The sequence below is a fragment of the Leishmania major genome, chromosome 19 (genome assembly GCF_000002725.2).
Source record: "Leishmania major strain Friedlin complete genome, chromosome 19".
Classification (NCBI taxonomy): domain Eukaryota; phylum Euglenozoa; class Kinetoplastea; order Trypanosomatida; family Trypanosomatidae; genus Leishmania; species Leishmania major.
The window spans coordinates 66,652-94,648 of NC_007260.2; the positions used below are offsets into that span (position 1 = coordinate 66,652).

At 56.1% G+C, this 27,997-nt stretch overlaps 5 protein-coding genes across 5 annotated transcripts; all 5 read left to right on the top strand.

Annotated features, from left to right (window-relative positions):
• Positions 1–2,417: 2,417 nt before the first annotated feature.
• LMJF_19_0230 (conserved hypothetical protein) lies at positions 2,418–4,379 on the top strand (the record flags this gene model as incomplete). Its single annotated transcript, XM_001682548.1, has 1 exon — positions 2,418–4,379. The coding sequence occupies one exon, from the start codon at positions 2,418–2,420 to the stop codon at positions 4,377–4,379; it is 1,962 nt and encodes a 653-aa protein (XP_001682600.1).
• A 1,697-nt stretch (positions 4,380–6,076) lies between these two features.
• On the top strand, positions 6,077–8,092 carry LMJF_19_0240 (conserved hypothetical protein; the record flags this gene model as incomplete). Its single annotated transcript, XM_001682549.1, has 1 exon — positions 6,077–8,092. One exon carries the CDS (start codon positions 6,077–6,079, stop codon positions 8,090–8,092), a length of 2,016 nt encoding a protein of 671 aa, XP_001682601.1.
• Positions 8,093–9,837: 1,745 nt separating this feature from the next.
• LMJF_19_0250 (conserved hypothetical protein) lies at positions 9,838–12,465 on the top strand (the record flags this gene model as incomplete). Its single annotated transcript, XM_001682550.1, has 1 exon — positions 9,838–12,465. The coding sequence occupies one exon, from the start codon at positions 9,838–9,840 to the stop codon at positions 12,463–12,465; it is 2,628 nt and encodes an 875-aa protein (XP_001682602.1).
• A 2,473-nt stretch (positions 12,466–14,938) lies between these two features.
• LMJF_19_0260 (putative C-terminal motor kinesin) lies at positions 14,939–17,458 on the top strand (the record flags this gene model as incomplete). The annotated part of the gene is made up of 1 exon (XM_001682551.1): positions 14,939–17,458. The coding sequence occupies one exon, from the start codon at positions 14,939–14,941 to the stop codon at positions 17,456–17,458; it is 2,520 nt and encodes an 839-aa protein (XP_001682603.1).
• Positions 17,459–25,094: 7,636 nt separating this feature from the next.
• Positions 25,095–27,980, top strand: LMJF_19_0270 (conserved hypothetical protein; the record flags this gene model as incomplete). The annotated part of the gene is made up of 1 exon (XM_001682552.1): positions 25,095–27,980. One exon carries the CDS (start codon positions 25,095–25,097, stop codon positions 27,978–27,980), a length of 2,886 nt encoding a protein of 961 aa, XP_001682604.1.
• Between the last annotated feature and the right edge of the window lie 17 nt (positions 27,981–27,997).

The following is a 27,997-nucleotide window of genomic DNA, read 5'->3' on the forward strand; positions in this document are numbered from 1 at the left end:
TCATCTGCTTTAATGCTTACTCGGTCACTGATCGAATCAAGCTTTCTCTCTCATGCCTCTTGTCGTCCATCTCTCCTTTTGCATTTCTCGGGTACGTGTCGATTTGAGTTTCTTTATTGAGGAAAGACAGTAACAAGCTGTGCAGAGCATTCCTGGAGTTCTTGCCGTGCATTATCTTATCGGCGAAATCGCCCCTCCTCTGCTCCTTGGTATAGCTGTACTTATGCGCTTTGTTTCATGCTTCGAGAACTCCTCAGAGCTGCGTATCTGCTTCCGTCTCAAACACTGACGAAGACGAGGTGCCATTACCGCAGAGAAAAGCACTTTTTGTTAAAATGCTGCGACAATCCAGCCTTTAGTCTTTTCCTTGTTGAATGAACTTTGCCAAGTGTCAAGTAAGCCATTTACTCCCTTCTATGTATTACCTTCTTTTGCTTTTTCAGGACACTGTTATCTCTTTTTCCCCTGTTGTGTTTGTTATGTACAGCGTTTTCGCTGTGGATTGTGGAAGCAAGTATGCTCGATAGGCAGAAACATCGCTTTTATGCAGCCAGTGGCACATAAGCCCATAGCATTGGCACCCCAAAGCTTCGAGAGTGAAAAAAAGGGGGCGAGTGGTGGCAAAGAGTTTCGTCTGTTGAGGCTACAGGACACTCGACTTTTAGTTTTTTTTTTATACGTGTCTAACCTTGCTTCGGCCGCTCTGCGATACCTCAATCGTGCGGCTCCGGGTAGGGACTTTTGCCAAATGAATTCGCGTAATGGGGTCATTTGACATGAAAGCTTGCTAGTCGTGCTAAACCAACAAAAAGAATGATTTGCGGGGCTACAAAGACAGAGGGCGATGAAGATCAGCGTACCGTATCCTTATTGTTCCACTGGTTTTCTGTTTGTCATACAGGCAGGGTTTCATTGCCTCTTTTGAAGTCGCAATTTTTCTATGTTCACATGAAGACTTCCACGGTGCGATGGAAAGTGTAGTAAAACTGATACGAAGGCATGTGTGCTCCTACTTGGCAGAGCGCCAGTTTAGCTTTGTATTGTAACAAGTGAAAGAAGCGACGACATGGAGAAGGATATAAATATCTATGCACACCATATTGACTTGGAAGACTCCTTCTTTTCGAAAAAAATCCACCGAAGAAAAGGCCGAGAGACGGCGCTGAAGATGTGAAGGGTTCTTGTATCTTGCGCCGGTAACTCGAACGTGATTTTCTGTTATGTGCTTCTCTGGAGTATGCAGCGTTTTGAGAGAGCGAACCAGGCCGGGAGAGTGTCACCAGGTCGTTGGTCGTGAAAAGTAGCAATGGTAGTGATGTCATTACTAAGAGCTACCACGCGTTATTGCGACTTCTATTCAGGCAAAGAGGCCGTCCACAGTCAGCGTTGCTGTTAGCTCTTTCTGTTTTTGATTTGTTTTTCCTTTCCCTCTTCTGCATCGACGGTTCATACCACACTCTGACTGCAGAAGCAGTTGCCTTTCAGCGCGAATTTTTTTCCCGGTTACTGTACTTTTGGTGAGTGTAGGCCGTCTACGCTTGCGCTGCGCGTATTCAAGCAACAGAATCTTAGTTGGGGTACGGTGACAAGCATGGTATTATTTGGCCGGTCGGACGTCTCGACTGTGTTTTTGAACCAAATAATGGTTCGGAGTTTTTCGGTGTTTTCAGCTTGCGTGGACGCACTGCATGCGCTTTTCCGATGCTGGCAGCATCCAGTGTCCGGCGGTGCATTTCGGTGGTCCTAAGGCAGTTCCCATCGACTCGCAAAACGAATTCGGGGAGCTTCACGCAAAAAGTCGCCGTGTCTCTCTCTTTATCGAATCACACGTTCAAATGAATGCGTACATTTTAGTCGCTCATCTTCCCCCCCAAAAAAAAACATACAAAACCTCATCCTGGAATCTTCAGCAGCGGTTCTCAAGAGCTCTAGTAATAATGGCAATAAAACAGTTATGAAAGCGAGCAAAGGGGCGCTTGTTCGAGCGCGCGGCAGAGATACAAAGAAAAGTGCCTCGCTTTGCGGTTTATTGGCGAGTACTCATGATCCTGCTGTGAGCTTATACCCGAACACCCATGCAAAAGAAGCGTTATTGTTTCTGCCGTTTTGCGTCTCTTGTACATTTCATGGTTTCTGAGTATGCTTGCTAAGATTCCCTGCTCTTCGCATTCATTTCCCGTGTTTTGTTTGCCGCTACCTTTGTTTGTTACTCCTTAATCATATTAATACCACTTGACCATCTTCCCCACTCCATTGATCCCCTGCTGCGAATATTTTAGCAGTGCTGTCTCGTCCAAAGCAAAATGTTACGGCGCCAGTGCGTGCCGCTGCGTGTGGTGGCTGCAGGGTTGCGCCTCAACTCCTCCAGCTCTGGGCCGTCGAAGACGAATGATGGGGGCATTCCCAACGCGACGGGCATGGACAACGCGCCTGGGCTTTATGCTGAGAAGCCTTCCAGTACCTATTGCGAGGAAAAGTACCCCAACAAGGTTGAAGAAGTGGGTTCTCTCAAGCCACCAACGTACGACGTGCCTCATGGCCGATCTGACAACATCAAGACACCTGAGTTCAATACATCTTTAGGAAAGTTTGATCAGGCTCCCTACTTCACCGGCGGTCCGCCGGCGATGCGATACCACGGCTACAAGCGGGACCCCGCTGTCGAGGGTGTAGACTACCGCGATGTCCTGCCAAAAACGCCGATTGAGGACCATCATCCCCACATGGAGTTCCTTTCAGTCACTGGACGCCGCGAAGGAAGTACGTTTCTGCTGGCGAACGCTGGTGTGAACTGGGAGCTGAAGGCCGCTGCGATGTCTCTCTACCGCACAATCCTCAAGTCTTTGCCAATGATTAAGCACTACTACTGGCTGCTCGTTCCTCTTCCGGCGATGAAGGACAAGATTCGCCTCCGCTTTTTGCAGAACCAGCACACGAAAGACCCAGACGCGATTCGGCACTTGCTTCACAACGGCTGGATGGAGTTTCAGGAGTCTATCATGTTCCGCCGCCCCCGCGCGACCATCGAAAAGTACTTCGAACACGAGAGCATGGATGAACTAAGCAAGCAGTACACCAAGGAGGAAGGCCTGATGAATAGTGAACGCGAGTTCTGGAACGGCGAGGAGCAGCGCCGCGAAGGCCCGCACAACGGTCATTGGTCGTGGCTAGGTGAGCAGTGCGAGAAAGAGTTTACCAAGATTGCGGGCCGCATCCCGATTTCCTGGACAGCCTCGAAGGGCTACTTTGAGAAGGGGCAAGCCGACGGCACGAACTACTGGGAGAAGAATCTTGACTACGAAGGTTGGTACATCAAGAACGTCGACCCTGACCGGCAGAATGCGCGGCGCGAGATGCAGGGGTGGGTTGAGAGCGGCTACAACCAGCCGAAGCACTACGCCAGCAAGAACCGTCGCGGCTACCGCCGCATGGTGAAAGATATTGAGACGCTCATGGAGACCTCCATGGAGGATCTGTATACGCACAACCGCGAGCAGCTATTTCAATACCTGATCCGCGAGAGCAGCCCTGAATCCAATCGCATCAACGCGGAGCGCACGCTGGCGTACCAGGACGACGACTTCTACTCTACTCGCTTTGAGGAGTACGAGAAGTACCTGAAGCAGGCCATGCGCGAGATGCCCAACCCGCGCCTATGGAAGACCGACGCCTTCTACTTCCGTCTGCGCTACCTGCTGGCGCCGTTGGAATACAACTGGGCCAAGGTACCCGTCGGCGCGACTCAAGAGAAGCTCTTCAACGAGTGGATCTCGGACAACTGCAACTACGCCATATATACGAGTAGCGTCTTCACTCAGATCAAGGCGGACAAGACGCGTAACCCCATGGCCAAGACGTGGGCTGACTTCTACACGGAGTTCGATCCCGACGTGCCGGAGACGCGCAATCTCCCGTGGTACCATAGGGACTTCGACTACGACCGCCGCCACAAGTGGGACGAGCGGTGCATGCGGATGAAGCGCTGGGTGCAGAGCGGCACCATTGACGGCAAACACGCGTACTTCGACAGCATCGTTGCCGAGTGGGAGCAGTATGTGAACCGCCCAGAGCGCTTCCGTGCGCCAGACAGCGCCGAGCGCCGCTACGCAGCACCGCGAATGGTACAGCTGTACCGTGCACTGAACCGCGTGATGGATGTGGCGCTTGCAGACCAGATGAGGCAGACGATCGAGAAGGGTTGCGACCTCAGCAAGATGTCTGTCGAGGATGTGCAAAGGCGGCTTGCCGCGGCGGACTTCACCAACTTCCGGTTTGAGGTGCCTGTCATTATTTACCCTGACTGCGCTGCCCAGCCGCAGCTTGGTCTGAATGGCTGCGCTGTCGCCACCGCCGCCGCCTCCGCGACAGCGGCTGCGTAGAGGGCGGGTGAAATCCACGTTGCTACACCTGCATGCTTGAAGAATGCTCCTTGTTTTCATCGTTTTTTTTTTTCACTGTTATTGCATTTTTTTTTTAGCGCTGCTTATATATTTTGTTGGACGTTGTACGTCTCCTGGTGTGTTTGTGTCTTGGCACTGGTTTGATGCCCCGCCTTGGGGCAGGCGTCTTGTGTTTCCCTCTTTTTGTCGTTTTCTTTCCCCCTTGTGTCTTTCATGCCTCAGGCTCTGTGCCTTATGGTTGTGTTTCTGCTTAGTAGTAGCTTGCCGCGTGTACTGGGATGTTTACGTGTGACGACTTACCTGCAAAGGGAGTACGCTGCTGATGTGGAAGGTTGAAGGCAAGGCGGGAAGAGGGACCTGCATGCTGACGCTGGGGGCGCTAGAGCACATTATCAGTAGGAGCTGCTCGAGCTGATCTAGTGGGTGAAGAGTATCTTAAGAACCACAGAGGCAACAAAGCAAAGCCTGCACTTCTCGTTTCTCTCATACGTCGCTCACTGTCACCCGCAGCCGCTGAGGAGCGCGCACCACCGGCTCTTCGCCTCTCCCCTTCCCACTCTTGCATAGACTTGCGTAGAGACATGAGGATACCGTTCCTTTTCTTCGTGCGCTCCATCGGTGCGGCACACCTATGTCTCTTTTTTCGTTTTAAGTTCCGTCCTTCTCTCTTCCCCTCTCCACTTTGGAGAATCTCGCTCGCACGAGTTTCTTCTCACCAGTGGACCCCATGCACGCGGCTGGGAGACGAGGCTGGGTTCTGTATCCGTTAGGGATGCCGAGGGATGGGGGAGGTGAGAGATACTGGAGGGTTGCTCCATCTAGCGTAGAGGAGAAGGCGGATTTTCCTGCATTCAGGGAAGGTAGCTAGTAGCAGTAGTAGTAGCGAAACACGCCTGGGGGCGCCGAAGATATGTATCGAGAACGAAACACAACGAGAGCTCGAAAAAAAAAGGCGCCGTAATGTCGAGGGTAGCTGTCATTCCTCTCTCGTGGTTCTACTTAGGGGAGATGTAGACACAGCATGGAAGCCACGCGCTACAGCGAAGGCTGCTGGCGCGTGTTGGGGGTTAAGGAGAACGCAGGGCAGCGCGTTTGCTTGGAATGAAAATGGTGCTTCCGCCCACTTCTCACCACAGACTTGCTCACCCGCTTCTTGCCGCGCGCGCGCGTCGATGAGGCGCTCTCCTGTAATGGCGAACCGTCGCACAGTGGCGCTTTTGCACGCGAACTCACCACGGACGGTGCGAGAGTGGATCGCGTGACCGGCAAGTTCACCTGCATGATTCCTCTCCGTGCGCTGAAATCCTCCTTGCCTTCTTTTTTTTTCGTTTTCGACTATCTTGACTATGACGCTGAGGGCGTCTGTGCGTACGCTTTGGAAGCTCCCGTGCGCTGTTGGCCCCTCACGCGCGCATACACCCCCTTGCACACAGAATACAGCGACAGCATCCTTGACCTGCGCACACACTAGCGCGGTGTAGTTTCCAACGGTTTCTTCCATCCCAGAAGGTGCAGCTTTTCATGTTCGTCCTTGTGCTTGGAAACGCTCATCGTTTTGCTACTCTCTCCATCGTCTTGTGGAGTGACCTTCTTTTTCCTTCTTGACGGCATCTGTTTTGTTGCCCCCCCCCCCCCACTCACACACCCACCCACCCACACACCCACTCGCAGACAAGATGGTGAAGGTAAAGGCTTCCAAGTCGAAGCGCATGTCTTCGAAGCAGCGCCACAAGATTGACCGAAAAAAGCGCGAGCACAAGCGCGATCTGAAGAAGGCGGCCAAGGCGCTTAAAAAGACTGGAATGGCACCCAAGAGGAGCAAGAAGTCACGCGACATGGCAAAGCTGGCGCTGCAGGTGTCAAACCGTCACCCAGACAAGGAGCAGATCCTCAGCCACGTACTACAGGCGCGTGAAACGGCGCGCGTGATGAAGGCAGAGCGTCGCGCCCGCAAGGGCACCGACGCTGAGACGGACGGTGGCGAAGAGAACCAGACAGTCAGCGTCGGTGCATGTGCTAGCAACCGGCGTCAGCTGCTCTACATTTCCGCAAAGGACTCGAACCACTTTCGTGTGCAGTTTAACCGCGCGCTCACGGAGCTCATCTTTCCTGCCGCGGCGACGGCCGAGGTTAGTGCCGATGTGCCTACACTGGAGCTGCCGGCTGCGGCGTACGTCGTGACGCTCGACGTCCGGTTCGCGGTGCAGTCGATGCCGTGGACTCTGTTGGACGCAATCATTGACCAGGCCGCCGGCTACACGGGAGGGCGGAAGGTTCTGCTCCTCTTCACTTTGACGAAGGCAGATGTGGTCTCCGCTCCTGCTATGGTGTCGCAGCTCGCTCTCGTAGCCTTCGCCCTGCAGCAGCGCTACCCCAAAGGCCTCGGCGCCAACATCGTAGCAACCGTCACGCCTTTTTCGGTCCATAGCGAGCGCACGCAGCGCCAGTTTCTGCGGGTGCTGAATCAGTTCCGTCAGAACGAAGGTTGCAGCAGTAAGAAGATGGCATCGAACTTGACGGGCAAGATTTGTGCGTTTGTGATCGGCCTGCCCAACACCGGCCGTCGCACACTGTGCCGTACCCTCTCGAGGGAGGCCAACGAGAGCGGCGTGAGCACCGTGCCGCTGCGCGCCGCCCAGCTGCAGCTCATCCGATCCGGCCTCACCGAGGAGGAGGAGAAGGTGCACACGAAGTTTGCCATGCCCAATGCCAAGGCAGTGACGCTGGTGCAGCTCCCGGAGGATGCCGGCATGATGAAGGAGCTACACACCCCGGTCGGCGGCGACGTGCTTTTCCGCTCTTTGGCGTTCGTTGAGCGCGCCCCGGAGCCGGAGGCGATGGGGTGCGTCTTGTTTGACGGGGTCGCGGACAAGACAACAATGGCGCAGGCCTTCTGCGTGCCGGCGGTGGGCGGGGCAGAGGGCGAGGAAAAGAAGCCGCTCAAAGTGGCGGAAAAGTTCCTGCGCGAGCTGGGCCGCGCTGTGCGTCGGGATGGTGGCTTCCACGTGTCCCCGCTCTTCGCGTCAGACGCGGGCACCATGGGCAAGGTGACCAGTAGCGGTCTCACCGGCCACGGAGGCTTCAACTCGGGCCAGCAGCACAGCCAGTCTACCCTTCTGAATGTCACCTATAGCAACGCCACGCCAAGCAAACTCGTACACATCTCAACTGTCATGAAGAAAGGCAAGGGCAAGGCTAGGAGGTACCAGAAGGTCTCGCGCTCCGACGCGCACAACGCGCTTCGGCTCGGCGCTCGCACGTTCCTGCGCGAGATGTCGGAGGGGCGCCACGTGCCGTGGGCCGTCATGCGCGCGCCTGGCGACGTCACACTGACGCCTGCAGAAGTCGGCGCTGCGTCAGAGATCTTCTCGGTCGCGGCTGCCGAGGGCAAGCGGCTCGCAGGAACGGACGAGCTAAAAGGCACGGACCACCTCAACGCCCTCGTGGACGTGTTGGCTACAGCGGTGCGTGACATTGCGGTCATTTTGCCAAACGGCGTGGTCGAGATGAATCCTGACTTCCTAATACCTCCTCAGTACAAGCTGGAGAAGGACGAGGCGACTGTGGAGGAGACCGATGAGGATGATGTAGAGGAGGCTGCTGGCGCGCAGGGTGGCAGCGACGCTGAGGAAAGCTGCGAGGAAGCGGCGGAGGGCAGCGAGGAGATCGACCTGGAGGACGAGGAGTCGTAGAGGAGCGCCGTGCCTCTTTTCAGTCTTCGTTTTCTGCGTAGCACGGTATCCTCTCTCTCTGTGGACGAAGCGGGCAGAGCCAGCCGCTGACGGAAGGGAGGCGCGCACATCAGGCGTACCGCCGTTGCCCCCCTCACGCCGTCTTGTGGTCGCCGTTTTTAACTTCTTTTTTCTTCTGTCTGTCACTCCTCGTCCCTTTCCGCTCATGTCCCGCCACTCCTATGTTGTTGTCTTGCGTTGAGTGCTGCTGAACTCGCCTGAATTTGAGAACATGGCTGATTGGCTTTGGTTTTGGCATCTCCTAAGCGCATCTTGAGTAACTCTCGCATAAACCGCCCGCACAGCCGATTCCGTCTAACAGGCAACGAGGCAGCAAGACTCGTACACTCGGATAAGGCATAAAGAAAAGCGAGGCACATGCCAAAGGCACACACACACACACACACACACATATTTATATATATAGACAAAAAAGTAGGCATCTCGGAGGCAGCAGCGACGCCATTGCTGCTGCTGCTGCTGTTGGACAGATGGGGCGGTGCATCACGCTGCTGAGCATCCGGGGAAAGGAGAACGTGGGCGATGAGATTCAACGTGAGTCTGCGTAGCCGTCCCCTTTGCTCACCGATGACACCTCATGACGCACTTTGATGCCTTCCATAGGCGGCGCGCTGCACTCGTGTGGTGCTGTTAGCGCTCCTGCAATGATTATGATGCGTGGAGCAGAGAGAGAGCCTGCGCATCACTTTTTTGCAAAAAAAAAGTGATGCGCATATAAGAAAGCACATGTGCACACACACTCTCCTTGTCCCGCTCCCCCTGTCTTTCACTTTGCGCCCACCCTCCCCTCCCCTTTTCTCTTCCCTTGTATGCCCCAACCCTTTTTTTTTTGCGTCTGCGGCTCGTCTGTACGCGACGCTCCGCCCCTTTCACCGTTGCTTGCGGCTACGCGGACTCCTTTCACGGCGCGCCCTTCCTTTGCGTCCCTCTTTCTCATTTTCGCATGAGTCCTACTCACAAAGTCAACGCGTCAACTTGCCGCGCTTCTCCCTATTTCCGTGTCTGCATCTGCTAGCTGTAGAGGGCGGAGGAAACCTGCCGAGACGTAGCCGCTCTCTCGCACCCCCTCTTCTTCCCCCCTCGTGCGTGTAGGAAGGCGAGAGGCCATTTTGCGTTCCCTGGAGTCCACAAATCGCTTGCTCAACAGAAGATAGAAAAGCACCACCATTTTTGTTTTGCTGTCGTTGTCTCTCTCTCTCTCTCCCTCTGTATTTGAAGTAGCACTCTTGCTTGCTCTAACCGACGGTCATTGAGTTGGCGGAAAGCAACAGGATTGAAACCTTGCTTGGGGCCGAGTCGTCGTCTCTTGACTGTCACTGTTGCTTCGCCTCCTCGCCTGGATTTCTTCTCTTATCCGGTGTCTACGGCCGCGCTTACGTGGTGACGTTTTTTTTTTTGCTGTTTTCCTTCGTTCTTCTTTTGTCTTCCGTTGAGTCGTCGGCATCGGCGATTAGAGACGCCTGTCGGCCACTGTACCCCATTCTTTTTCTCTGTTCGTGTGCGCGTTATTCTTCCACCGCCGCCCGCCTCGCTTCCTTCCTTTGTCCTGCAGCAGGCCGTGAGCAGAGAAGGACAACAGAAGAAGCTATCTGTAAAACAGTAGCATCCGCAACACCGCCTCCCCCCATCCTCCCTCTTCGTTTTAATGATTGAACCACCCCTTTTATTGTATTTGGACGCTCCTCATGTTTCACTCCGAGGCGAAGTATGGCCCTCGCCTGCATATGTACCTGTGCCACGTTAGCTCCCATGATGAAGTCCACCCGGCAGACGCGCTTCGCGCGCAGGATGGGTACTCGTGCGGATGGGTCTCGCGGAAACACGCATCGTACCCGCAGGAGATGGGCTTCCGCTTTGACGGTATCGTGTTGGCAAACACCCTACGCATTCTCGCCAACGAAAACAAAATATCGTCTTGTATGGTCGTCTATGTTGCCGAGCCGACGGCACAAGAGGAGCAGCATGGCGTGTGCGGCCCGTATAGCAAGGCAGCCTTCAAGCGTCTTGGCCACGTCAGCTTCTCCAACAACGCGGCTAGTGACTACCAGGCGCGGGAGCTCAAGACCGTTGGCCTGCAACGTTGTTGCACGTACCTGAAGCTGGTGCTGCGCAACCCCCATCCTAACGGCTACAATATTTTCCAGCAGATCGGCGTTGTGGCCCTGGCGGTGCACGGTAATCTGCTGAAGAAGCTGCGGGACTGGATCGATACCCCACTCGCTATTCACGTAGGAGAGCGCGCCACGGTGCCACTGGATGAGATGATGCCGACCCCACACAGTGAATACGCCCCAGGCACGCCGGCGAGGGTGACCGGCAAGCTCATCACCCGCGTCAGCGAACTCGCTGCTTTGAAGCAGAGGGCCGTGGAGGAGGAGGACTTTGATGCCGCGGAGGCACTCAAGCAGCAGATCATCACAATCGAGAACGGCGAGCGCGAGGTTGCACAGCTCGAACTAGAAAAGCAGCGCGCAGTGGCGTTGGAGAACTACAAACTAGCCAAGGAGCTCAAGCTGCGTATTGAGACCCTCCGAGTGGCAAACGAGAAGATCGCCGCTGCCCCACCAAACACAGCACCGTCTGCCACGGCTGCAACAGATGCCTTTTCATCACCACCGCAGCACCGTTCCCCTACGGTAGGCGCGTCAGGCAGCGCCGTAGCGCAGGAAAAAGGCAACAGCACCGCCTCCTCACGCCCCGTGCAGAGGGGATGGAACGTGCATGACGAGGTACTAGTAGGCGGCAAAGGCTACTATGACCTCTCCGACGCCACAGGTGGCTTGACGAGCAAGCAGCCAAGCAAGCAGAACGGCGCCGACGAGGACGAGGTGCCGCTCTCCGGCGACGGCGCGGCCTGGGAGGTGGTCCTCAACACCGCCATCAAGCGCGTCTTGACGGCGCCGGTCGGGCCGTCACCACTCACTGGGGACGCCGCCGCAGCGGCGAAGCCTTACACAAAGGACCTCGGTGTGTACTGCGTAGCTTGCTTGTTCAGCCGAAAGGGGCAGCAGCGGGAGGCAGCCTTGCGTGGCGCCGTGTCGAGTGACGGCTGCCAAGCCCTAGCCTCCCATAGCACTGCTGCATGGACGCAGCTGGTGCTGTACATGTCTGTCAAGGGCTACGGTGTCGGGGACCAGGTGGCAGGTGCTGCCATCGCAGCCTGCAACGCTCTGACAAAGATTGTGCAAGGCAAGCTGCCCGGGGCCTCGGCAAACCAGGTCGCAGAGTCTGTCACCAAGGTGCTTCCGGAGCTGACGGCGCGACTCGGCGAGTCAAACGCGCGCGTTCAAGAGAGCGTAGAGAAGACAATAGTGGCTGTCGCCCGCTCCCCGCTGGGTCATCGCCGCATCGTGGAGTTGCTGCTGGTGGACCCGGACAAGCAAAACAAGAAGCCTGCCAGCGTCCGCGCGCATGTGTCGCGCATCAACGTTCTCAGCACCTTTGTGGATGAGTTCGGACTTGCACGCAACGCTCCCGATGGCCTGGACACACACAGCTTGTGCTCCATGGTGCTGCTGCCCAGCCTTCAGCACTTCAACGCCGATGTGCGACTGGCCGCAGTGGATCTGTTGGCCAAGCTGCTCTTCCTGGACCCTAGCTCCACGAGCGGCTACCTGGAGGACATCAAGCCGGTTCAGCAGGCACTCATCGAGGAGCAGTTGGAGCAGTACAAGCAGAGCCAGCTCGTTGATCACAGCATTGAGCGAAATGTGTCAGACATGCAAGCGGACACAGTGGCTGTCCAGCCGCGCGGCAGGGGCAGTCCAGGCTCACCACAGGCACAGCCCCAGCGTTCATCGGCGCCTCGTGCGAGAGAGGCGGGTGCCGCTGCCGCTGAAGAGGCCAACCTTCACGTCCCCACTGCGCCACTTTTGCAGCGGGCGCCTGCGTTGATCAGCGAGATCGAATACCGCCGGCTGCGTACGTGCCAGTTCTGCGGCGAGTACAATTCAAGCTTCAATGAGCATAACTTAGACCTGCACTACGTGAGTGCCTGTCCGATGCTCTGCCCGTGCCCGCTGTGCGACCAGGTGACAGAAATATGCCAACTGCAGCAGCACTTGGTGACCGAGTGTGAGAAGCGGCGGCTGGTGCGCGAGTGCCCTCGATGCCACGAGGCAGTCCGCGCAACAGAGTACAACGAGCACCTTGCGGCGAAGAAGTGCATCGAGGCTGTGCTGACGCACAGCGTGTGCCCACTGTGCCACGAGCGCTTCAAGAACAGCATGGACGAGTGGCGTCATCACCTTGCCTCGAGTCCTGGTTGCCCAAACAACCCGCGATGTTACGACGGCTCCGGGCTCGCCATGTAACTCCCCTGAGACTCTTCTTTCTCTCACGGTGGCTCTGTGAAGCCAGGAAATGATGGAGGGGCTCGGGGCAGATCGACGCTGCGCGCCTGCCCCGGCGGGTGTGCCTTGTGCCGCACCCCCTTTCTCATAATGGGGACGACTGACTCGCTTGTGGTGTGCTAGCCTTCCTCCTATGCCCTTGAGCATCTCTTTTTTTTTGTCGTATGTCTTCCTTCCACATGAGGAGGATCCGGATGCAGCCGTGGGGTGCAGCTGAGGCAGGTGACTTGTGGTTGTATCTGCGCCTGTGTTGCCTACATGTTTGTGGATGGGATCGGGACACGCTGTAGCAGCACCCGCGCAGCAACTTGTTCTTCTCTCTCTGCTTTTTTTCTGTGGCATGGAAACCGTTGTCGTTGCTGTTGTTGTTTGCCGTTGTTTAGTTTTTTTTTCCTCTGCGTGATTTGAACCTGCTAAGTGATCTACGACACTGCTAGTGAGATATCCACCTTATGGATTTCTGTGTACCTGTACAGTCTGTTGTGTGTGCTCGTCCGTGTGAGTGTATGTGCATAGGAGCCGCTGCAACGCCCTCTTCCCAGCTTCCTCGGCATTTCTCATCGCCCTTCCTCTTGCTTGTCCGTCTTCTCCCATTCCTCCCTCCGTCTTCTCACCTCCCTCACCTCTCACACACCGAGACTGGCTCGCTTTTTTTTGATAGATGTGTGCGTACTCTTCCCTGATGACGAGGTACGCCTCAGTGCGTGGTATCCGCGGTCCAGTACCCCCACTCTGTGGGAAGGCCGAGCAGCCCCCGCCTCTGTCCGTGCCAAATGCCGAAGCACTTCTGCTGCTGATAGGGCCAGGCACTGACGGCGTGTGGGAGGTCAGAGCGACTTATCGCTACTGATGTTGGCGGCCGGGTGCTGGATGGCGCTGCGTCGGGGCGACCTGTGAGAGCGAGCATATTTGTGCCATCCGTATGATGGCTAGAGTGTGGGCGTGACTCGAGCGTATCTCGCCCGGCCCTCACTGCCCTGCTGGCGGGGCGCCTGTGTGCCACCCCGAGTGTGATGCGCTATGTGGGGAGCAGCATAACGGGAAGCGACTGTGAGGCAACCTGCTTGGTGGGCGGGGTGGGCAGAGTTTGAGGCAGAGACGGTGCTCCGATGACTGTGTCGGCGCATTGCTGTAACGCGCTTCTGGCGCTGCTTCGCACCCCGCGGAACGGGGGCCTGTGGCTGACTGTGAGGGGTAGGGTGGAGTGGTGCGGCGTGCTGTATGGCGGAGGACGGGCGCGTCGGAAAAAAGGCTCTTTCTTGTGTGAAACGAACTCGTTGCGGCTTGTGCTTTCGTTTTTGCTTGCCTTATTTTGGGTGTGGACTTTTGTGCGTTTCTCGACTGGCTGGATCGCTGTGCAACCGTCTGTGTGATGGTGTGGATGAGGTGTTGGGGACGTGGCTGGGGTAATTTGCTGTGGGAGATACGAAAGGGACTGCATCACGCTAACCTTTCTCTGCCACACAGAAGCTGAGGAGCGGATGATGGGAAAACGAAAATGCAGAGCTGCGCATACCGACACACTCGATGCTTCCGATGCGTCTCTATGCGTTTGCTCTCTGTTAGTGCGCCGTGCACCACGCGCACAAACTCACAGAATGGAATGTTATGCAACAAACAAATCGAAAAAAAAACAGCGATAGCAAGCTCAGCATGGCCAGGGGTGGGTCCTACAGTCCTACACGGGGTCGCCGCGCCTTCGGTCTGTTTGAGCTGTTGTTCCGTGGGTGTCTCCTCTACCCTCTTTTCTGTAGTCATCCTCACAACCCCCCTCCCCCGCCACCAGACGCACGTTGTGAGGGCTGATAGCGGGCGGGTGCTTACAGCTGTCGCGTACTCGTGGCCGACATTTGGTTGCCATCCTCCACTATTTCGCATCATGGTAGATTCTTGCAGTGTATGTGAAGCTCAGCCCCTGCTGTCCTACCGGGTTCACTCGAAGTAGAGAGGCCACTACGTGTTCAACCCATGCGCAGAGACTGGTCAGAATCCTCCTGCTTACTGGCTGTGGCATTTATTCTCGACCTCGTGTATGCCCACCATCGACAACCTTCTCTCCAACCTCCTGCACTCGCCACGCCGCCTCCACACATACCTACTCGCTTTGTGGGCTGTCAGCACACCCGCCATGATCACCTGCAGGGACAAGAAGAAGCATACTTTCGAACACATACACATACAGGATCATACAAAAAACAAGAGTTGTGCGTTGACCACGACCTCTCTCTTTTTCCCTCGCTCTGCGTGCAGTGTCTCTCCGTCTTTCCGGGCACTTCCGCTACTTTCCTGTACCCCGCCCTCTCTCTCTCTTGTGTGCAACTGCGCATTGTTGTCTCCCCACTTCACTGTTGCCCTCGCGTTTTTGCAGCTTTGATAACGGAGCGACTCGGACCAACAATCACACGACACCAGCAAGACCCCCGCAGAGCGCGTGATGAGCCTGCCGCCGAGTCGTGGTGGCCCACAGGCCGTCGGGACCTCTGCTATCGAGGCGGAGGTGCAGGAACTGCTTTCGCGAGAGCTGTCCTCGCGCAATGCGGATGGTGATCCGGATGCCACGGCCCTTCTCGTCGAGCATATCCGCCGTGGCAACGGTGGCGCTGTCCTCGAGGGGATCCGTCAGAACTTCAAGTACAACCCGCCCGCGACGCAGATCTGCATGTTGACTGTGATGGATCAGTGCCTCATGCATAGCGGTCCGCAGTTTGCCGTGATGCTGTCGTCGGAGAAGTGGACAGATCGTCTGTTCAAGGTCGCCAAGACGACCACTGCGAATGAGGTGCGCGAGAAGATTATCTACACTGTCATTAAGTGGTACCAGCGCTACCACACGAGCGGCCACCAACGTCTGATGCAGCGTTTTCAGCAGAGCCGCGTCCTCGGTGAGCCGTTTCAGCATATCTTCAGGATGGCTAAGGACCAGCAGCAGCCGCGTTCTGTTAAGGATCAACGCGACTTCACCACCCTCAGCACAGCCAACCGCAACGAAATCCTCGACACGGAGGAGACGATTCTGCTGGAGTGTCAAGGCGATCTGGCCTCTCTCGAGTACGCACTGGAGCATCCGCACATTCTCCCGGATACCGAGATTGCAAACGAATGCAAGGAGCACAAGCTGGTGTGCATGCGCATGCTCGAGTCCGGACAGCACGAGCGCATCGCAACTGAACTGATGAGTCTTATCGAGCGTTTTTCCGAGGCTCTGAGCCTGTTCGAGGCAATGACCGGCATCGACGTCGGCGAGGGCGATGCCGCCAAGCGGCGCGCCGTGGCCGACAAGGATTTGGAGGAGACGGATAGCGATGACGACGACGAGCAGCGGCGGCTGCGCCAGCGCCGCAGGGGTGGCAAGCGTGCTGATGCGACCGCGGTGATGATGCAGGCACAGCAGGAGACGGAGAATCTGGTTAACCGCGAGCGCAGCGAGGCGCTGCAGCTGCGAGCGCAGCTGGAGGAGCTGCGCCAGAAGCACGAGGAACTGCAGAACAAGTACAAGGACGCCAAGGCAAAGAACAAGGAGGCCGTGGGCATGCTGGAGCAGTACGCCCAGCGCGTGGAGATGCTGGAGACGGGTGCCAACGGAGCTGACTCCCACCTATCACCTCTACCAGTGCTGGGTGCCACCTCACTTGGCGCGCTGGATTCTGCTGCCGGTAAAGGCTCCGTGTCACCGGCGCTCACCGCAAACATGCGCAGCTTCTTGGCAGCTATTCGCAAGTCCCTGCGCGAAATCAAGGAGGTGTACTGCACCGACCTCTCCCAGCAAGGCCGCTACTATTCAGCGCAGATTTCGAACGCCATGGCCGCCATGATCCAAGCGAGCGACATGGACCGCGAGGCCGACCGCAAGGCACTGCAGTGGACGCAGGAGCTGTACAAGCGTGAGGTAAAGCTGCGCAAACAGTATTACAATACCATCCAGGAGCTGAAGGGCAACATCCGCGTGTACTGCCGCGTGCGGCCAATGCTGTCGAAGGAGATCAAGGGCGGCTACTCGGACGTCATGTCGTACCCCACGCAGGACGAGGTGAGGCTCATCGACGCGAGCGGGCGGCCGAAGCTCTTCGAGTTCGACGAGGTATACCCGCCGACGGCTCCGCAGGCGCGCGTGTTTGAGGACACAGCCCCCCTTATCGATAGTGTCGTCGATGGTTTCAACGTCTGCATCTTTGCCTACGGCCAAACGGGCAGCGGCAAGACCTTCACAATGAACGGCACTGAGGGCGAGAACAAGGGCATCAACACACGTGCACTCGAAAGGCTCTTCGGGGTCATCGAGGAGCGCAAGGAGACGGAGGTTTCTACTGTGACGGTGTCGGTGTTGGAGATTTACTGCGAGCAGATCCGCGACCTGCTGGCCACGAAGAAGGAAGCGTCCGGGCTGACGTACGAGGTGAAGCAGGGCGGGCCGTACGGCACGTATGTGACGAACCTCAAGGAGGTGCCGGTGACGTCTGCGGGGGACATTGACGGCATCATGGCGACCGCGCAGACGCACCGCAGTGAGGGCATGACAAACATGAACGAACACTCGTCGCGGTCACACATGCTTCTGTATATCATCGTGCGCACCACGAATAAGCAGACGAACATGCAGGGCTACGGCAAGCTGTCGCTGATCGACTTGGCCGGTAGTGAGCGCGTGGACAAGAGCGGTGCGGAAGGCCAGCGCCTCAAGGAGGCCGTGGCGATCAACAAGTCGCTGTCGGCACTTGGTGATGTGATTGCTGGACTCGCTCAGAACTCCAAGCATGTGCCCTTCCGCAACTCTGCCCTCACCTTCCTGCTCCAGGACTCCATGGCCGGGCAGGCAAAGGTGCTCATGTTTGTCTGCGTGAGCCCGGCTAGCTACAACGTCAGTGAGTCTAGCAGCTCGCTGCTCTTTGCCTCTCGTGCCCGCGGCGTCGCCTTTGGCCAGATCAAGAAGAACGCCACAACAGAGAAGGCATCGTAAGTGGTAGAGGGCCGTAGGGAGGGAAGTGAAAAAGAATGAACGGGATATGAACACACGCGAAAAGTGGTGTGAGATCAAGGCCGAGGGGCATAGAATCAGGGAAGGATGCGTGCGAGCACGCCGAGGGGCGAGGCTTGGTGGTTGGCATTTGAACTTGCTCATGTTATTTCTGTGTTGGGTGTGCATCTCTTTTCAGTTCCTTCTCTCCCACTTCTTTCGAGGTTGTCTCCTCTGCTTCAGCCGTTCCGCGGAGAGGGACGTGTGTGGTAGTCTCTATTCCCCTTGCTCTGGGAGTCTGTTGTGCGGACGTGTAGTGTCGGAACGCGTTAAATATGACGCTTAGAGAGACAGGAGAAGGAAAGATCGCTGCGGAAGCGAAAAAGAAAGACACATGAGTACATACAGCCCCCCACCTGTACCTCCACTTCCCTTCAATACCTTCCCCATCTTCCCCCTCCTTCCCCATGCTCTCACACGAACACACGAAGGCACAGGCCGATACCGTCCTCCTACTCTCGCTTCTCTTGCTTCTCCACGGCTCGACTTGCGTGGCGGTCCCCCTCTTCCTTTGACTTTGTCAGAGGGTGAGGGAAGGGGCGTAGCGCCAGCTTCTCTGTTCTTGCGTCAGCGGTTGCACGTCTCTCTTGCCCAACCGATTGCTTTCCTTCCCTCTCCTGCCGCACATGTGCTGCGGTCTTGTCACGTTGCTCACTCTCGTTCTTTGTATCGCTGCTAGCCTCTCTTCTCTCTCGTGGCCCCTTTTTTTCTCGCATTTCTGCTTCTTGTTTGCGGTCGAACGTTTTTCTGTTATTTCACCTCCCCACTTTCGGTTGTGTTCAGCTTTCTGTTCTCCCTCTTTGTGTATGTGTATCACACCAGTGCGCTTGGTCTGTTGTTTCCAATGCTGCACCTCTCCCGCTCTCAAACTCGCCCTCATCTTTCCATTTTCGTGTCGGGCTTCTGAGTTCGCTCTTTCGTTTACTCCCCTTATTTGTTGTGTGCGCCTCGTGTGCATTTCTGTGCTGATTCGACTTGGTGTCCGTGTGTGTGGCTTGCGTGTTTTCTGATCTGTTATACGACGGTTTTCGCTCTTCTTATGATGCTTGTGTGTGTGTGTGTGTGCGTGTGTGTGTGTCGCTCTTCTTCGGTCTCGAATTGAGTATGGCAAGTGAGGTGGCTCTGTTCAAAAACGAAATCAACGAAAGAAGGAGAGGGGCGAAAAGGAATATATATATATATATATACAACAGTGGGCCGTGCTAGTTATCCAACATCCACGCACACGTCCGTCTCACATACATGCGTGTTTGAGCAGCACACAGCAACAGACATACAAATCGCCGATGAGTAAGCGATCTAGTCGTCTCCGCCTTCTGTTGCTTTTTCTTTTTCGTTCTCCGGTGCACAAGTTAGAGGCTAGAATGTGTGTGTGTCTGCCTTTGTCGCCTGCGGGAAAAATTATAGGTGGCGTAGAAAGCAACGATACACGGAAACAAACACCTTGAACAGTGCACATCTGTTCGACGGACGGCGTTGGGTCGCTCCTCGCCTCCTCAAGCGCAAGGGAAGGGATGGTTGATCACGTCGATCCGTTGGTCGTGCCCCGTGCACCTCTCTTTCTGCTCGGCGTGCGCTCTTACGAGTCTCGGATCCTCTTCCCTTGGCTTTGGGCTCGGACGCTGACGTTCGACGTGCACCTCTTCGGTCACTGCCCCCCCCCCTCGTGTTCTCTACTCCCCCAAAACTCAACCAAGCGCGCGTGAAATGGCCCACACGGGCTCCGTTTTCATATCCTCCTCCCTCTCCCTGTCTTCTTGTTGCCTCTCTCTCTCTGCACGGAACTACAAAGTATAACCGAAAGCAAACAAAACACACACAGACTGATATACTCCCCTCCCCCCACACAAAGAAGAGGCAAGGAAAGTCAACCATAGCAAGAAAAAGCAATTCTTACCATTATCTATCCCTGCAGCAGGAGAGAGTGACAGCTGGAGACTCCCTCCCCCTCCCCCACACACTCTCCCGTGTGTTCTGTCCGAATCAGCGCACGCACGCACGCACACACACACACACACACATTTTTCCTTACCACTTCAGACAGGTCCAGCGCACAGATCAACTTTCGATTCGCCCTTTTTCTACCCCCCCCCCCTCTGACAACAACAAAAGAGAGAAAAGATTGAAGTTACCTGTATCGCAAGAACGCACAAGACAATTTACTCATTGCCGCACCCTAACTCCTCTCCGTCTGACCGCCACTGCTACTTGACAGCGCATTTTGCTGACTTTGTGCGTGTTTGTGCTTGTGCTTGTCTGTCTGTCTCGTATCTGCCTGTCCGTCAAAACTTTTTTGGGAGTTGACTCTCGGGTCATCGGGATCTTTCCATTTTCCTCATACACAAATACACACAATCCCCCTTCCCCATCGCGGCCCCTCTCCTCTTCACCCTGCTGACGTCTCTCGAACCCCGCACTACCACCACCACTACTACCCAACACAACCCACTCTCTCTCTGGTTCACTCCCTCTGTATCTCTCTATATCTCTGCGATTCACTTTGAAACAAAGCGGTGCTTCTTCTCCCTCTCCACTCGCCTTCCTTTCTGCCCCCCCCCCTCCCCTCCTTTTGTTTGTTTGTTCGCCTTGTCGGTTTTGTGTTCCCTTTTGCGTGTGTGCTTTCGTTTTCTCTGTCTCTTGCGTGCGTCTCTCGGCCGATTCCGCGTTGCCACTCGTTCTCTCTCTCTTTCTCGCTTTCTCTTTGCACTTTTCACTCTCATCTCTGCTTGGTCGGTCTTTCGGGTTCACAAGAAGTTGTCTATTTTGTCTTCGCTGTTGTCGTCGGTGCTGGCGCTGGTGCACCGCCCCGTTGTTTTCACCCTCCCTCTTTCCCTCTCCCTTTCCCGCTAGTCTTTTCGTCTTCTAGCCCTCTCTGTTTCTCTCTCTCGCATCATCTCTGTTCGTCTATGTTGTTGTCGTCTGTCGATTGACCGTCATTACCTCGTTGGTGTTGCTCTCGCCCTTTTCATCATCGCTTGTGCGCACGTGTGTGTGTGTGTGCCTCTCTCTATATGTGCTTCGACCACGTTTGAAATTGCAGGCTTGTCTCCCCGAGCAATCTCTTCATCAGTCTCTCTCTCCTTGTCAGAGTGAGTCTCCTTCTTGTCGCTGTCTGTGCGCTGGCACTGGTGCCTCAGTTTGTGTGCTCGTGCGCGCGCTGTCTTGTATGGGTGCGCGCGTGTGAAGGTACGGAAAAGGAGAACGTAAAGCAAAAGAGCGAAGGACGGCCTTTCTCCTTCCATCACACTTCCCTTCCCTCCCCCTGTCCCCGTGTTTTGTTGGCCTTGCGTAGCACGGCTGTGCTTTTTTTTTTTGAACCTAAAGTGCCTTCTATACACACCCCCCCCTTTTCTTCGACTCTTCAACGCCATTCCTTTGTGCCCTTGTTCTCTTTTTCTTTTCGTCGACGGCTCTTGTTGCCCGCATCCCTTTCTCTCTCGATCCCGCTGTCTGTGTCTGTTGCCTGTGCCTTGTCTGAGTGTTCTCATCCCCTCCCTTCGCTCTCGTCGAACGAAAGCAGCGTAGCCGATAGCTCGAAGACAAGCGCGGTGTTGTGGGCCACAAGCCGCTAGCTCCGCTCCAATACACGAAAAAGAGGAAATCGCTACACAGCGCATACCCTCCTAGCGATCTCACACGAACTTAAACGCCCCTTCACACCTCTAATCCGCTCATCACCGACATTACCGACCAGCTCAGGCGCAATTCTATCCGAAGCGAAACAGTCGAACGAACATAGACACACACACGCACACGCACATACACACACACACACACACACACACGCACAGGAACAGCAGCAGCGCCGCGTTGTTACGCTGACATACGCGCGCAACACAAAAGACAAGGCAACGAGAAGAAAAACAAACAACAAACAGGAAAGGGCGGGGCGACAGAGCCCACATCAGGTAAGCAGAAAAGAAGGAAGCAAGCGTTCAGTTAAAACGCGATACAGCACGAGCCGTAGAACAAAAATAAAGAAGGAAAGCGAAAAGAGGGAGAAGAACAGCGGAGCTCTACACAGACGCATTCACGTACTCAAAGGAGTGTGCGCCGAAAAGAGAGATCAGGTCCCCTTGTCGTTTTTTTTTTCGTGACATCTGAACAGACTATACAGGAACTTGTACATACTAGTATTGGTACTTTCTCTTTCTCTGGCGCCTCTTTTTCTCTTGGCGTTGTCTTCTCTCCGCTTGTCAGTGCAGAGTCGCCTGCCATTCACTTTCCCCTCCTCCTCTCTTTTTGTATATTGTGCCTTGTGACTCTCTCCCTCTCTGAGTTTGTGTGGACGTTCGGTGTTCTCTTTCGACACCTCTTCTTTTATCTTACGCACCGGGGTTTTTCTCGTAGCTTCTCTTTTTTCACGCGTTTTTTTTTTGCTTCTCCTCGTCTTTCTCTTGAGCATACACCATTGCCACGGCGCGTGTGTGTCGGTGTGGCCGCATCGTTTCTGTCCACTCTATCTCTGCCTCTCTGTACGTCTGTGTGTCGACGGGATTCGATTGCTTTCTTCGCTGGACCTCCTCTCCTCTCCGTCACTCTCCCTTTCTGCTCTGCATCTCTCCTGCCAGTGTGGCTCTTGAGTGTGTCATTCGTTGTGGTTGTTCGTCTCTTCGGTATCTCCTTCTGCAGCACTGTGTGGTGGCCGGTCGTCTGCTGTGTGTGCGCTGCTGTGTGGCGTCGTCCCTGTTCCTCGTTTACCGTTCTTTTTTTTTCTACACACTTTCTGTTCTTCGCATTCGTTTTTCCTCTTTCCTCTCTACGCCCCCTCTTCACCTGAGCGATTTCAAAGATTGTGCGGCTTGCCTCTCTCTCTTTCTTCCCTCTCCGCCTTGCCTGCATTGATAAGAAAGCACGCATATATATATATATATATGTATACATACATATATATATATGTATATATATATGTATACAGCTCCCTCTATCTTGTTCTCTTCGTTTACTTCTTTTTTTTTCGTAATCCGCGCATAAAGCTCACGCCAAGTTGCTTTATCTCTAGCAGAGACTGAGAAGACGAAACACGGAGAGAAAAGCAAGCAAGAAAAAAGAAGAGTCGGAAACTGCTCTCGTTGGCTTAGGCCACCACCCTTTCCCTCTCTCTGGCTGTATATCTATCCTCTCCTTGGTGGTGGTGTTACTGTGTGAGCTGCTGCAGGTCATCTCTTTACGTCCTCTCTCTTTCGCTCTGTCCCCTTCGGCTCCTTCGCCTCTGCACGTGTGCGTGCGTTTTTGTTTCATTTTGTTTCTTTTTTTGCTCTCTCCCTCCCTCCCCCTCCCTCTCCCTCTGTCATCATCTGTGAGCCTCCTTTCTTTGTCGTTCGCTCTTCCCTTTTTGTTCTCCCTCTTTCACGGGATCATCTTTTAATATACAGACACAACGAAGCAACGAACGGAATAGAAAGGAAAAAAAAACAGCCTCACTGTACACACAAGTACAGATAGAGAGACGCACACGCGGAGCACCCAACCGCATATCATCACGCCAGTTATATTGTTTTCTTTTTTTTTCTGTTGCTCGTGTAAGTCCTCTCTCTCCTTGCACGCCGTTTTCATCTCTTTTCTTTCCAAGTTTATGCACGACTGACACTACGCTCTATTTATCACCTCTCCTTCTCCCTTCTTGACTCTGTCTCTCTTTCTCTCTCACTTTTTCTTCGTGGCGTTGTCGGTCTTATACCTCTTGCTCTTGTCTGTGCCCTCGTGTTTGTGCGCGTGTGTGTCTGCCTGTGTGTTCTGTTCGTTGTTCGCTGTCCTCCCCACACCTCGCTCTCTGCCTCTTATTTTTCTCGCTTAGTCGCTTGCTTTCACGAGCAGCTGCTCTGTATGTGTTGTTGCTGTTGTCTGCGTTCCCCTGCTCACCTTCGCTTCTCTGCCACTGCTTGAACTTCTATCTAAAGGTGCACTGCGGTGGTACTGCCACCCTTAATTGCGGGTTGTTGCTTGTGCACGTGTGAGCAGCGAAGCATTCCGTTCTCTTCTTTTCCATCGTTCTCTCTCTCTCTCTCTCTCTCTGCAGCACCAACCACGGAGAAAGGAAAAGAGAGCCGTTTGACGCTTCTGCTGTGGATGCGTGCCGCAGGTTTATCGTCGTAGGCGGTTTCATTGAGATACCACTCCGACTACTTTCATAGACGACGAGGACAAACAAAATAAGACACGTGCTCCGCTCCTTCAAGTGTGTGTGAGTGCGCGCTCTCTGTTGTTGAAGCGACGCCTCGATTGTTTTCGCGCTTCGCTTAGTGCTTGCTCTGCCTTCCTCTTCTTTGTGCTCCTCTGCTGTCTTCTGTTGCTCTTCCGGCTCATTGTGTGGACGTGCTCACTTGGATATTCGAGGAAAGGGAGGTGCTCCGGTTCTCCTTTTCACATACGCACATACACAACATATAGAGTGCAAGGGGTGCACTATAGAAATAAGGCGCGTCGGCTCCCCGTGCGTCCGTGCATACATTTGCTGTGAGAGCGGCGCATAATCTTGGGTGTCTCTGCCGCATAATTCTTGTTGCTGCCGCTGCTTTTATTATTAGTTTTGCTATCATTGTGCGCGCGTGATTGGGCGAAGTTGGGGTTGGAAGTCCCCCTCCTTTTTGGGGGTTTCTGTATCCAAGCGTGCGTGTGTGCCTGTGTCCGTCTGTATCTGTGTTCGTGTGTGTCTCTTCTCCTTTCCCTCACCCTGTGATGGTGGGCTGATCTCTTCTCGCCTTTCTGTTCATCTATTTATATTGCTGTCGAGGGGATCCGGGATCGTTCTTCTGCATCATAGTATTGTCTCTTGGTGTTGTTGTTGGTGTGTTATCATCATTTTACGTTTGTTCTCGTCTTTTCGTCATCCCACCCTCCCTTTCCGTGCTCGTGTGCGTGTGTGACGGCCCGCGCTCGCGATCTTTCCATTTCGCTCGCTCTCTCTCGCTTCGTCGGCACCAGTAACCGGCATCAACTCGCCCTGCCTCGTCGGCAGGTCTTCTTTCCTTGAGAAACGTCTGCGTCCCCTTCTCCCACTCCCCCCACTCCCTCCGCACCGCCTACACCGACAAGCGTCCCTTTTTTCCTGTGGGCACGCAGCAGTGAAGAAGATTTCCGCTGTTCCTGCGGTCGCCTGTGCATACGTGGCTGACACCCACACCGACACACCACTCTTCAGCGCGGGCTTTGTCGCACCCATTTTGTCCGTTGTGGCACTTGTTTTGTGTGGGCTTGCGTTCGTCTGCGTCGTTCTCTCGCTTCCTTCCTTTTCGCCTTTTCATCTTCCGCTCATTGCGTCTCCGTGTCTTCGCCTCGTCGCCGTCGTCGTCTCTTTCTCTGTCGCCCTTCCCATCTTTTTCGCTTCGCCCGTTGCGTGTCGTCTTTTCTTTCGCAATCGTCCACGATTGCGTTGCGCCTCGTCGGGTGGTAGTGGTGGTGCCTGTTACCGTGGTGCTGTCGAAGAAACGTTGACAATTATTTCGCCTGTTTCGTTCCCCATCGGCGTGCGCTTCGCGCAACGGCGGCGAAGGAGTGCGCCCCCTTTTTTGGTGCGCTCTCGCCCTGCTCTTTCGGATTGTTCTGTATCGTTAACGGCCGCCTCCCTCATAGCGCCACCATGGAGACGAATCGACCACCTTCGACGGCGAAGTGGGTGAGTCGACGCACGCTTGACAGTCAGGCGAACAACCGCGAAAACAACGCAGGACTGACGCACCCGCGCGGGTCCAACTCAGACAAAAACCCAAACAACGCGAATTATCACCACAGCGCGGAGAAGCGCAAGTATGGGCACGCCCCAGACGCTGTCATTGCGGCAATCGGTCGTGGCAGCGGCAGCGGCAATGGCGGCGGCGCCGCTGCCGCTGACAACTCGCCGTCCGCACCCTTCCACACGAACGGCGGCTGCGGCAGTAACCGATTTGGCATTTCCGGCAGTGGCCACGGCGGCGGTTGGGGCAGCAACGCTCCCAACTCACATGCCACCAACAACAACGAACTCAACCACCAGGGTAACACGTTCGGCACGAACACCGTTAACGCTCATGGACCACACAGTAACGGCAATAATAACGCCAATGGCGGTAGCCGTCGCGGCTATGGGGCCGGTGGTGGGTACGGAGAGGCGACGGAGCCGACAATCCCGCCACCACCGCGCAGCGTGCAGATGGGGCAAGGCACCTTGTCTGCCCAAGCCGCCGCGGCCACCTCGCGGGATTTTATTCCGCAGCCGCGCCACGCAAAGGCCAACAGCAGTGCCAGCAGCCACTCTTTGAAGTCGATGGAAGCATCACCGCCTCCTCCTGGCGCCGTGCCTTCTGTGCCTCCTGCCACCCACAGCCCTAGCTCGGCCCCAGCGCTCCGCTGGGGTTTCAACGCCGCCCGAACACCGCGCAGCGCGAATGGCGGCGCAGCAACGCCGAACGCACCCCCATTGGGTTATACTGCCGCCTCCCACTTCGACGCGCTGGCGGGGCTCCTCGTTTCCAAGTCAGCTACACCGTCGCCCCTCGCGAGCGCAGCAGACTGTGGTGGCCCCGAGGCAACGGTTGCTGCCCAAACACCTCCGCCTTTCACGGCCGCACCGTTGGCGTTTACCACGACAGTGCCCTCCGTCAACGCCTGCCTCACCTCCACCGCACCAGGCGCAGGTGCACCAGCGCCCCAGCGGCCGTCCGCTACCACTAGCGCCATGAATGTCGAGCCCTCGCCCCTCGATTCGTTTCACATCGGCGAAAACCTCAGCTTTGGCGCCTCCGCATTCGGCGGGTCGCTGCACTCGCATCCGTCCGAGATCGAGACGCTGCTGGGCCAGGTAGAGCGCAGCGCGGGGACGCTGCCGGTGGGGGCGGCGGGTGAGCGCGTGATAGGCGGCTCACTGCGCGAGCGGCGCTCCGTGACTGACTGGGGCATCGAGGAGGCGATCCGGACGGTGCTGCCGGGGATGGACGAGGACGAGAACTCGGACAACATACAGGGCCCGAATTTCTCTGGCGGCATCGCAGCCATCACCGGCAACTGGCACACATCCGGCGATGTCGAGGCGCAACCTGTTGCCAGCGGTGGCGTCATTGGCCTGCTGGCTGACTTCCCCACATCGTTTGCCGCGTCCTTCTCAGAGTCGGCGAGCACGTTGCTGCAGTCGCCCTTCGCCGTCGATGCAACCTCGAACACGATCGACAATCTTAGTCGGGCCTTCAGTACCGCTGCCCGCGTGGATTGCTGCTCCTTTACTACGTCGCCAGCCACCACGACGGCGACCCCGCTGCAGCGCCCTCCAACGTCGCCGGGGGTGCGGCTGCCAAACCACGTCACACCGGTAGAGGCAATGTCGATGCCGCCCTCGATGAGGGATTTGGCACACCATAGCGGCAGCCTCTACACGGCTCCCACAGCGACGCCGCCGCCGCCGCCGCGGTCTACCAAGTCGGAGGCCTCAGCGCGCGTCGAGGATCTGCCGGGCGCCGGGCAGGGCGGCAGCAGCGAACTCTTCAACCTCTACACCCTGCCGCCGCCAACGACCACGTCTCCGTGGCTTTCATCAGGGATCGGCGAGGCAGCGACGCCGATGGCGCCTGTGAACCGCACAAGCGATTCCATGACCGCCAAGCTACCAGGGCACCGCTCGCCGCGCACGACTACGGCTCGGCCAGAGAGGCTGCAAGCGATCCCATTGAAAGAAGGGAGCATGAACAGCAACGGGGGGCTGACGACGACGACCGGCAGCACCACAAGCCCTGCTTTGGCAGCGGCCCGTCAGTCCAGCACCTCCAGCCACGGCGGCTCGGCGCCCAACACGCCGTCCCTGCGCAAGGAGCTCTCGACGCCGCTGTCGGGGAGCCGCTCGCAGCCCTACACGCCGGGCGGCTTGCGCCCGCAGCGCCCCTCCCTCTCCGCCCCTCTCGTCAACCGGCACACCATCACTCACATCTTCCGCGAGACGCCGCAGTCGCTGCGGCGCAGGGAGCGTATGGAGCACAACCACTATCACAGCGACCGGGCATTGTGCAAGGATTTACACTGGCCCCCGCACGACGAGGCGGATGCAGAGCACATGCTGCGGGAGCGCAACGCGACAAAGCTGCTGCGTCACCTCACCATAATCAGTTTTTCCCGGCAGCACGTCAGCGGGGTGCAGGAGCTGTTCGACACGTGGGCCAAGAATGGCATTCCCGCGCCGGACATGGGCTTCGGCGCGTATTACTTCTACGTCAAAGAGAAGAGCGAGAAGCTACTGTGCATGAAGCACAACGGCCGAGGTGCCTCGCCGGGCCACGGCTACGGGCGGTGCGACTTTGAGAGTCGCCGCCCGTACAGCACGTGCCGCTACGAGCACGTGTGCCTCTTTTGCCGCTCTAAGGAGCACGGCTGGTTCGAGGAGGGCAAGTGCCAAGGCTACCAGCAGCTGCTGACTGAGATGGAGGAATTGGGGGTCACCGAGGAGGACGTTGTGACGCTGCTGAACGCGATGGAGAGGCCGGTGAAGCCAACGCGATCCAGGTAAAGCCCCCCCCCCCTCCT